Source organism: Panicum virgatum, chromosome 9K, assembly GCF_016808335.1.
Source record: "Panicum virgatum strain AP13 chromosome 9K, P.virgatum_v5, whole genome shotgun sequence".
NCBI lineage: Eukaryota > Viridiplantae > Streptophyta > Magnoliopsida > Poales > Poaceae > Panicum > Panicum virgatum.
This window is the reverse complement of record NC_053144.1, coordinates 34,545,981-34,557,827: the sequence shown is the minus strand read 5'-3', so window position 1 is coordinate 34,557,827 and position 11,847 is coordinate 34,545,981. Positions and strand designations below refer to the sequence as shown.

The 11,847-nt window shown below is 45.2% G+C and overlaps 1 protein-coding gene across 1 annotated transcript; it reads left to right on the top strand.

Moving 5' to 3' along the window:
- The first annotated feature begins 7,644 nt into the window (after positions 1-7,644).
- Positions 7,645-10,888, top strand: LOC120651282 (acyl transferase 1-like). The gene is made up of 2 exons (XM_039928741.1): positions 7,645-8,149; positions 9,853-10,888. Exons 1-2 carry the CDS (start codon positions 7,715-7,717, stop codon positions 10,804-10,806), a joined length of 1,389 nt encoding a protein of 462 aa, XP_039784675.1. The 5' UTR covers positions 7,645-7,714; the 3' UTR covers positions 10,807-10,888.
- Positions 10,889-11,847: the final 959 nt, after the last annotated feature.

Here is an 11,847-nt window from a genome sequence, read left to right as displayed (position 1 = left end):
CTCTATAGAACACATGGTCCAAAGCTCACTCAAAGTATAGCTTTAGAACAAAAGATATAAATAAAAAGAGCTATAAATTAACCCTATTTTTAGAATTAGCTACACAAGCAATCAACTCAAACTCACAACATCAAACTTGTAGAGCTAATCACAAGGAAAATAACAAAATTGGTTTGGCATTTTTCTAATTTTTCTAGAATTTCCTAGGAATTTTTGAAGTTCACTAAAAAAGATTGAAAGGGAAATGATCTTTTTGCAGAAAGGACCCTGGAAAGATTTGAATCCCTTGCAATCAGGTGCTTGGTTGGGGTCAGAGGCAAGGGGGGTTTGACCGATCGCTTCCGGCGAGGAGCCCGCCGGCGGCGAGGGGCAAGGGGCCTGGGAGCACGTGTGGCTCAAGGCGCACCTGTTGGAGGGTTTGGTACGGCGCGGGATGGCCGGAGGAGGCTCGTCGGCGATGGGGCAGAGCGCGGCAACGGAGGTGAACGACGATGGTGGTGTTTCGGCTGGGGAACAACGATGAGAAGAGGCCGATCAGCTTCACGAGAGCAGTACGAAGCTATGCAGGGGGTTGTGATGGTCGGAACAGTGCTGTGGCGGCGGTTCGGCGGCGGGTAGGGCTCGCCGGAGGTGAGGATGGAGGGCGGTGGTGTGGACTGCCGGAATTAAGGCCCGGCTGGGGCTATTTATAGCCCGCAGGGAGAAATATATGTTCTGGGAAAAGGGGCGCAAAGGATAGGCTCACGGCGGTGGACATCCGGCGGCGGAGGTATTTTCCCAGGGCGGCCGGCGATGTGGCAGGAGACAGGGGAAGTCGAGCGGCGTGGTGCGGTTAAAGAAGGCCAGCAAAGGCGGTGCTAGTTGTGGCGGGGCTTCACGCGCGATGCGTGGAGGCGGCGAGGTGGTTTGGGGAGTCAACTTCCAACGGCGTTCAGGCTCGCCGGAATTGAAACAGGGGCGGCGAGCTGGGAGGCGCCTGCGCGGCGTGGCACGCATACGTGGGGCCAACGGAGGCGGTGGAGCAGAGCTGAGTTTCCAAAGAGCGACGCGTGGGGCGGCGCAGAGCAGCCGGCGGGCGGGGAAAACCACGGCGGCGGTGGCCTGCCAAGCTCCGGTGATGCCGGAGGTTGAAGAAGGGTGGGGAGAGCTATTTTGCAATAATGGAAAAGTTTAGGAGCCTAGGAGTAAACTAAAATTTGCCACTGATCTAGGGCTCAAATGAAAAAGTGCCCAAAATGAAAGTTGTTCAGTTTTCAAGATCTACAAATTTTATGTTGTGCAAACTTGCACTAGATCAAAGGATTTGAAAATATTTTCAAAAATTCAAATAAACTCTAATTAATAAAAGAAAAACACTTTTTGGTAGCAAATTACAACAAATTTTGGACTAAAATGCAATAAAGCTGCAAAAGTAATGATGACTAGCACATTTGCAAGAAAGCCCTTCATAAAGTTGAAATTACTCCCTAAGTCAAACTCTTTTGCAAAAAGGGGCTGGTAATTTTTCATAATTACAAATATACCCCTAATTTTTGCACTGAAATTTTTTTAACTATCAAACAAGGATAACACCAAGTTCACACATTATCTTATGTTTTAAAAACTAGACACCTGAAGTGTCACAACTATCACCCTAATGTCCAACATTGTCGCAGACCTCGCATGTCATGCGAGCTTCCAAAGCTTGAAGTGTTTGCAATTGAGCTTCATCTTCAGAATAATCCTCAAATTTCTTGAGGGGGAGATCAGTTTTCATAGCGAGCATGTCGGCCTCCTTGACGGAGTGCATGCCTCATTGGCGTGGTTGTAGATGATCATCGTTCCAACCTTGGTTGGACAACATCTTCTCGATTAATGCTGTAGCTCTTTTAATGGTCAGCGAGAAGAAAGCTCCATCCGCATCCACATGATCACGAGAAGGTTGAGTCAACCCGTTGTAGAAGTTCTAAAGAATGAGCCAATTATCCATCCCGTGGTGCGGACACCAAAGGATGTACCCCTGAAGTCTCTCCCAGGCTTCAAGAATCGACTCATTTGATGCCTGCTAGAAGTTTGAAATCCTCTCGCGAAGAGCATTGGTTTTGCCCATCGGGAAGAACTTTGCGAGGAATGCCTTGGCACATTTGTCCCAAGTGTCCACAACGGTCTTGTTAGCATAGAACCATTGATTCGCTCTCCCCAGAAGAGAGAACGGAAACAAACGGAGCCGGATTGCATCTGGCGATACTCCCTTGATAACAAAAGTACTGCAGAGCTCCAAGAACTGTTGGAGATGAACGCTGGCATCCTCATTGGCCTTGCCACAGAACGGGCTAGCCTGCACCATCGTGATGAGAACCATCTTGATCTCAAAATTCTCTCCTCTGGTGTTAACCTCGGGCTCGGTGGGGACCTGATTAGCAGACGGGGCAGAGTAATCGAGGAGTGTCTTCTGAGCCATAGCTTGAGAAGCTGACGATGATGCGATGACTGGTTTGGCTGCCGAGAGTGGTCTCCGAGGAGATACGAGACGAGCTCGAGTCTTCCTCAAAAGTGACACTAGATCGGAATGAAAGCTTTGCGGTAAGTCGAAACCGGTCATAGACTACCCTATTTTCACATCAACAAAGATAGAAAACAAAGCCATGTTAGCATGTTTAGCAAGCGAATACCAATTTCAATTTCATTCATAACTTTTGTCTATACACTTCAATCTGTGCCTTCCCCAGCAATGGCGCCAAAAATGCTTGTTGGCGCCTACTAACGTCACCACTGGGCAACAACGATGATGCCCGCAGACGCCAATGGGGGTGGCAGGTATTTCATGAACCACGAATAAATCCGCAAGCGCACGGAATACCGCTGTAGCATTTTACCCAGGAGTATACCGAAGTGTCATTTATATTTCTGCAGGGAAGGCGGTGAATGAAGGTATATAGACCAGTTAATGAACTTTATCTAGATTGAATATTCAATTGCATAAATAGGGGTAAGATAAATAACATGGTAGGAGGTAGTGTGACACACACAACTACCCTCAGGATAAGCAAATAAAAGAAGATGCTATAGGCCGAGAGCAAGGCAGAAGTTAGAGTTCGAGTCAGATGTGCTAGGCTAGCTATATCTATGCTATCTTATGGTTAGATTGTCAGAGATTAAACTACACAACCGGGAGACCGCTATCGAAGCAACCAGAGGAGCCCATACACCCTGGCGGCTTTATGTACCTCATACCCCCTAATCCGAACATGGAGGATTACTAGGGCTCGAACAGGGCTGTCACCACCTACCGACTACCTCAACAAACTGTGGGAAAGGTTGACATCTAGCAACACTTAGCTAATCTAAACACCATGTCTACACTAGTAAGCGATACTCTATTATTCCACGCGGAGCCCCCACCCTCTAGATGGACAGACATCATACTAAAGCAAACATACGAATATTGGAGCAGTTGATAGAGTTGTTTTAAGGCCAATATGTTAAGCAACACAAGCATAGGGAGATCATGCAATGCAAGCATCGTATGATAACGCAACCAGTTCAAGAAGCATGTATCCGATAACTCAGATTATACTTCGAACAGATATTAGTAACCATAGTCTAATTCAATTACAAATGACCAAATATTACAAGAGAGAACTAGATATGAACCCATACCAGAACTCCCGAGCAACTCCGGGGACTCGACGACTCCTAGACTTCTCCTAAACTCCACTAAGCCTATAGACTACACAAGATGAACTTGAGAAGAGAGGTGAGTGTGGTGTGTGTGTGTGCGTGTTATATTCTCTCCCCCTTCTCCCCCCTTGTATTTATAGAAGGGAGCCACGGCCTCTACCTCCTGGAACCGCCATAGGGAGCCAATAGGACGCCTCCACATGGCTGGTTGAAGGCGGTGGGGCCCACTGGGCCATCGGCCGACCAGGGTGGTCGGCCGGCCACCCAGTTGCGCCAACTGTCTCCAACTGACGGGGGATGGGCTGTCCTAGGGCCTCCTCTTGTCTGATCACCAAGGTAGAGCCTATCTTGAGTGGCCTTGCTTTGGTTCTTGGGCTACACTTGGTCGATTTGATCCTGAATTGGTACTCTGATATTTTCTGTGATTTTATGTCGGGCCAAAGTGTGCTTGTAATCTGAATATTAGCTCAAAAACACATCTTGCATTTTCTAGAAGGTAAAGTGTGGTTTAGGAGTTTATTTGGATAAAGATACGTGTAAGAAATACAAACTCTCATGATTTTCTGATTAACTTCACACCTTGAAATGATCGTTAGTGAGCGTCAACAACAATCTCGAGGCAACCTCTTGCGGGAGGACGCGCCCAGACCTAGAAAAGCAGGATGGCGCCATGACTGCTATTTCTCGTTCTCAGTAGACCTGTCTCATCGTTAGTCGGTTGGCCCCTGGCTGGCGGCGATTCGAGTGGGTCCAGGTGTACAACCCCTGCAGGTTGAAATCTATACGTATAGCCGCATACTCGGTCATGTACATCGCTACTCTTCTGTTACTTCCATTTGTTACTGTTACTTGACTTTCTACCTCCCTCTAGCCTACTATACCTGCGGAGCCAGATGAGGTACGAGGAGTGGGAGTTCTCGCACTGCCTTGGTGGGTTTGGAAGGTGTGAGTTGATCGAGAGTCCAGGTCATGCCAGAATGGCCCGCGTCAAGTGACTTGGCTGATGCTATACTTTGTTGCTGCTGTGCCTAGGAAACCCTAGCCTTATCCGTTGGCTATTCTTTATACTATACTGCATCCACCTAAAGCTTGCATATGGATGGTGATGACGTGAACTGATTCCATCGTTGGGATAGTTTGGTAGATGCAGGATCCAATTCGGAGATCAACGACGACATTGATAGAGGAACTAAGGACGGCCCGTGGTTCGCTCAAGTTTGCCTATGGAGGAAAGACATCAAGATGGAGGATGCCTAGAAGTCTAGCTACCGCTTCCTTTTTATGTTTGTTTCCTTTTAGCCTGAGAGGCTTGTACCAGAAGAATTCGTATTACAATCCATTGGATTATGTAATATTTAAACCCTTGTTGTGTTTTATCGCGAAGTATGACTGTGATATGTAATTGAAATGAGTTTTGTATGTGATAGCTACTGATCCAGGGACTATCACGATGACACAGGGGAGTCGGGTTCTCCTTTTTGAAACCTAGTTCGTTTCACTACAATTCGAGTTCTTGAATGAAAAACCCTCATTTGGGGAACCTCAATAGAACAACGCAACAGGAACCGTGGCGTGGGGAAGACCAACATTTATTTGCTTCAAAGAGAAAGCGAGGAGCTGGGCAAAAACATTTGAGTAGCACAGTGGTGGATATCAACCACCAAACTAGACCTGGCCCGTGATCCATCCCGTGCAACAACAAAACTTTTCCTCCCTTTTTATGGCTCTTTTAGCACATCTATTTTCAGGGCGGGCCTTTTCCTCTTCCTGGGCCGGATCGAGTGGATCCTGGTGGCCCACTCAAATCTGCGTTGGCTCCACGACAATTTCTGTTCAAGCTTGACTTTGAAAGAGGTTCAGGCCTTATTATCTACGGCCACCACCATGACATGTGGCTACAATGTGGACACACTGGATTGGGCAAGCGGCACCTGCCTAACTTCTTTTACCCACCACACACTCCGGGACCCACAATAACATGTGTTAGCCACGTCGGCTTACTACCCCCACTCATAGACGTGGATGATTAGGTCCCACCTATGCAGATGGTCGGGTCCTGGATAGCATACATGGCTGCCAGGTAGACATGTTGGACCAATCAACTAAGACCTACATTCACACGTCTTAGCCATGTCAGCCTACTTAGCCCGCACTCATACACGTGGACATCCGGGTCACACCTCTCGAGTGGACCTGCATTGACAAAATTGACCCACAAGCCTGGGACATGGACCGGTGGGTCTAGGTTGCTACACGTGGCAGTCAGTCCGGTTCTATGATGAGTCGCGGTCATCACAGGTACGAGGAGTTAATGGTGCACCTTTTTATAACTATATGAGATGTTGATCTGTGACACGCGTTTTACTTTTGTCATTGCTGTGCCGATGAATGTAACAAAACATATGTTGTTCTGTGACACGTGTATTACTTTCATCAAGGTTGCATAGTGCCTGAGGGCTGCTCCCGAATGCCTATCATGAATATAAAATTTTCATCATAGATGTGGTCTGTTCAATGACAAAGTTTGAAAACAGCATGTGCCAAACGTCATTGAGGATACAATTCTACTAGTGGATTTGTGTTCTTATCCAGCTTGCCTATAACACATTGATGAATGTGTTACTAAAGTGTGTTACAATATCTATGTTTTGTAGCAGCGATTTATCTACATACAATAGTTACCATATGCATGAACTAAATTTTGTATCAACTACAATATTACAACATAAGATAGCCGTGCGCCTTTCTAGTATATAACGCGCCAAGCGAACTAGCGAGCTGCTAACTGTGTATTTACTGCATCTTAATTTCGTTAACAATAATTTGTAAGGTGGGTTGGTGTTGGCATTGAACATCACGGAACGAGTGAGTGCCGCCAAGTTGTGCGGATGCTTCATGCATGGTTATAGGTACAGGTGTTGTGCTCCAGCTCGATCACAAATATCGACAAAGATCCTTCTTGCTTCTAATGCAGTTGTGATTAAAATTCGTTCTATTTATTTGTTCCCAAAATACTTATTAATAAATGCAAATGTATTAGAAACAGCAAAATAGCATCTACTTAAGTATTTAATTGGCTCCATAGTTTAGTTTTTTGATACTTCCTTCATTCACTTTTAATAGCTATATTTTAAAAACTTAAATATTCAAAAATGGTAGCTGTATTTACTATTGGCATAGATTGTGACAATAAATAATATAAGTTACAATGTGTTCCCAGTTAAAATATTTGAGGACCAACAAAAAAGTCTATAATACATTTATTAGATTGATAAGCACACTTGGTGCCTTTGGTCATTGTGCCATATGGAAATTTATCTATCAAAATTGAATAGAGAGAGTACTTGACATTGTTTTAATTAGGTGAACCTAATTCAAATATAAATGAACGTGTTTCTGGGAGAAATTTAGATGTTAAATGAATAGTCTTTGTGGAAGGAAGAGTACAATGATTAATAAGTTACAGATCAAAGGTAATCACATTGAATGCCTTGTCATCATGTCATGCTTAAGTTGGTGCGTGCAATTGATTTCCTGCAAGGTCATTCAATGTGTACAGTATCTCCATCTAATAAGATTCGTCCGTGAATGATGTATCGGCCCAGATCTGAGATGCAGAGCCAGAGATTTAAAGAAGTTAGCTGGCGGGAGAAGATTTTTTTTGAAATATTAAGGCGGGAGAAGATGAGGTTTCAATTGGGTCTGCCAGATTTATTCAGCTAATTAATTCTTACAACTGGCTGCCTGCCGTGCATATATCGAACTCCTAGCGGTGACTTTAAGTTTCTTTTTTTTCTTCATTTCTTGATACTTCACTTGTGAGAAAAGCGTAGCAAGTATCCATGATGTCCTGCAATGATGCCTGTTAGTTGTCTGTTAGTAGATGCGACCCATCAAAGGCGATATATATATATATATATATATATATATATATATATATATATATATATATATATATATATATATATATATATATATAGCTGCACTACGTCGAATGGTCATAGCACCCACGCACGCACCCAAGCTATCTAGGGACTATTAGCGGGTAGACCATATGGTGTCCTTCAAAGCGCGTCGCAGTGAGCCCGTGCTGGTGTCACCCGCACGGCCGACGCCCCCGGAAACGAAGGCCCTCTCCGACCTGGACGACCAGCGGACGCTGCGGTACTACGAGACGGTCATCGCCTTCTTCCGCAGCCGTCCGGGCAGCGGGTATAGGCCAAATGATCCCGCGAAGGCAATCAAGGCGGCATTGGCGGAGGCGCTGGTGTATTACTATCCCATCGCTGGGCGGCTCAGGGAGGCCGCCCGAGGGAGGTTGGTGGTGGACTGCACGGCGGAAGGGGTTGTGTTTGTGGAGGCCGATGCGGATGTGCGGCTGGAGGAGTTCGGCAAGCCTTTGTTACCGCCGTATCCGTGTGCAGATGAGCTGCTGTGCGATGCTGGTGAAACAAGAGCCGTGATTGCCAAACCGCTAGTCCTTATGCAGGTATATACCTTAGGTTTTGCTTTTTTTCTACTTGGATGTGCATTAGAAATGCTCTTTATATCGATCTAAAATCCCAGCCCCAGAGGTGGATTTCTCCATATTACTGAATCATAGAGAAGTGGCTTTCTACTTGATTTATAAGACCTTGCCTTTTTCTTAGAAGATTTCTTATAAATCAGGCAAGAATCTTATCGCCTGGGCAGTTTGCGATACCTAGACTCAACACACAATGGTATTGACCAGGTTTTGTATTTTGTGCACTTTCACGCCATTGGCTATTCGGCTAGGAGGGGAACTTTGTATGTAGATTCCCTAAAAAAAAAACACATTGTATGTAGATAGATTGGATTTCTCATTTTGTATTGAACCTTTCGTGACGACATGTTAATTTGCTTTTGCAAAACAGAAATTATTTTAACACTACTGGAAAACATGTTTAAGTATCAGTTGGGAACTCCCATTAATATCGTATTCGCAAAAAAATCTCATTGATACTGTATTCACCAAAAGAATCCCATTAATACCGGATTCTCAACCAGTAGTACAAAACTGAGAGTAGAAGTCTCAGACTTTTAGTACTAGGTTGCTCACCTGGTTATTATTAGGAGTGTCTATCCCTTACTTGAGTGAAATATCACTCCTCACTCGATTTTTTTGGACCATTGGATTAAAATCCAATGGCTCTCTTTCATCTTCTACATCCTCTTCATCTTCTACCTCCAACCCCTTCATCTTCTATCTCCAACCGGCACCCACCCCGCCACCTAGACCCGCCGCCACCCCTCCGGCGGGGACGGGCTCTGCGCCGGAGCTCCAGCGCAGCCCTAGCCCGCCCGCGCCGGCCGCCGCGCCGACCCGGCCCGCTGCCGCCTCCCACCGCCACCTGGCGCCGCCGGCTCCCGCTACCGCCTCGCACCGCCGACGTCCCCGCCCCGACCCCACCCAACAGCCTTCCTCTGCCGCCCGGGCCAGCGGCGCCACTGCCGCCGGCCTCGCCGCCCCCACGCTCACCACCACCGCCGGGCCGGCCTGCCACCGCCGGCCCTCCTTCTAAGGCCGGTGGTGAGCAGCGCCCCCCCCCCCAGGCAACCCGGAACTCTAACCCGAACCCTAACCTCGCCGGAGTTGCTCGCCGGAGTTGGAGAAGAAGGTGTAGATGGGGAAGAAAAAAATTCGAGTGAGGAGAGCCTCCAAATCACTCTGAGTGAGATTTAGCTTTCCCCTGTTATAAATAGCCTTTTTAGTAACGGTTGGTACCAAAGTGAGTTCATTTTTGTTGTAGTCTCTTTTATTTGCTAGAAATATAGTTTCGGATAAGTGATTTGAAGCAGTTGCCAATAAGGTCAAGAGACGATGAAACACATTGGGTAGCAATTGAACAATGGAAAATTGAATTGGAAAGCAAATGCATACATATTTTACTAGAAAAAAATAATTACTTCTTAATGAAACATACTACTGTTAATATTAGAGAGATGGTATGAAAGATATACCATTTCAAATGTCTTGGTTGATAAATAAATTAACCTTTAAGCTATGTCTGGAGATCCTCTGGGAAGTATTCGGAAGACCTTTACACAATTACTATAAAGTATAAACACTAACCAATAAAAAATAACTGCCATGATCATCACCAGTTAAGAAAGTTTAAGAATTACAAGTTCTTCTCTCTAATATGTTTTTTTACTTTCTATGTTTTATAGGTAACGCGGCTCCGATGTGGTGGATTTGTTATTGGATTCCACATGTGCCATAATATTGCAGATGGATTCGGTATGGTTCAATTTGTTAGATCTGTAGCTGAATTGGCTCGTGGTGAAGCAGTTCCCACTATTTTGCCCGTTTGGAAAAGAGATCTCCTAACAGCACACAACACATCTCTTATGACACATTTGGACGCTGCATATAAACAACCATCACCAAATGACTTACAATACAAATCTGACGACGTGATGCTGTCAACTCCAGTCGAGGACATGATAGTCCAGTACTTCCTCTTTGGGCCAAGGGAGATAGCAACTCTACGAAGTCACATAAGAGGATACCTTACTAGTTCTGCTACATCCTTTGAACTGTTAACTGCAATCATGTGGCGATGCCGCACAATAGCACTGGGCTATGAGTCCAATCAGTGGGTTCGCCTTATGATTACTATGAATGCACGTGGCAAGTGGAATCGACATACACTCATCCCACGGGGTTACTATGGCAACGCACACTTCTCTCCCATAGTAGAGGCCACAGTTGCTGAGCTCTGCAGTCAGCCTCTCGCCCACACAGTTGAGCTTGTTCGTAAAACCAAGCTCAGCGTGACAAAGGAATTCATGAAATCAATGGTACATACAATTGCACTGAAACGTCAGTGGCCACCTCCGATGATGGACAAAATTTACGAGGTCTCTGATACAAAATGGATTGCCACAAATGTAACGCGATTTGGGTGGGCTGAGTTGGTCGGTGGTGGCATACCACTGGCTGGGGACCTTACTTCAAAGTTAGGAAGCGACCACATGAGGTGCAAGAACGAAGATGATGAATACTCAACCATTGTGTCAATGCTTTTGCCGAAGCCCGCGATGGAGAGGTTCAAAAACGAGATGTCTGTCTGGTTGAATAAGCACGATGACAAAAACTTAGTTATATTGAGTTCCCTCTAGGAACACGTGTAAAATTATTGTTCACAAATTGGATGTAATGAAAGAGAAATCCTTGGCTCAAGAATGCACAATTTCTGGTATACTCCTTTAATGTTCATTTTCTTGGTTTCAAATTTTCAAGAGGACTCCTTATGAGTGTTCCTTGTGTTGGAATATGTCAAGGTCTCCTACCATATCAACGGTTCCAGTGATTGATTGTGCAATTGATCTTGTAATCTGCTAATAGGCAACATAGGATAATTTGTTTGTTTCCTTTTTGTTGTATACCTTGTATCACAATTCACATGCAGACCCTTAAACCACACTGGGGGCTATTCCGGGCCATTTAAACATAGAACCTTGAACCCTAATGGGTATCACGGTCACACCAATTCACATGATAACCAGAGCCCGGTTCCTTGCCGAGCTGAATCATGGCCGCCTCTGCATAATCATGCCGTCTGCTGTCGCCTAATTGATCGAGTGTCCAGTCATCAAGCTTCTGGCTCGGAATAACCATGTGTTGTGGAATCAAAGAGTGTGAGATTAGACATTAGATAAGATGTAGGCAGGACAGATGAGATGACTACTGCAATATGCATACAAACTGACCAGCGGAGATATTCACATATGTTTCTTCCATGCAATTGTAATTAATCTTTTATGAGATAGACGTAGGTTCAGCTGTTTCTTCCATTTCGACCGTACCAAGGATTAGCAACATGAGGGCATTCCCAACTCTCCATGTAGGATGGTGTCTATGGCATTAAATGCATTTCCATATAGGATTTTTAGCTTATGTGGCACTATAATTAATGAGAGAGAGAAGAGAGAGGGGAAGAAAATGGGTCTCATGCAAGACTCGGTTTCAACACAAAATCCAAGACACTAGACACTATTAAGTTTGCATTGGGAGAAAGTAGTATCTTCATGATAGATGGAACCCAAATATGATAGGTGGAGGGGAGAGAGAATAAATTTATTAGAGACCACACTAAGAAACCACTGATTGTAGAGTGTATTTTCTAAAGATGATGTCTTGCTTATGGGGCATCATAGCAC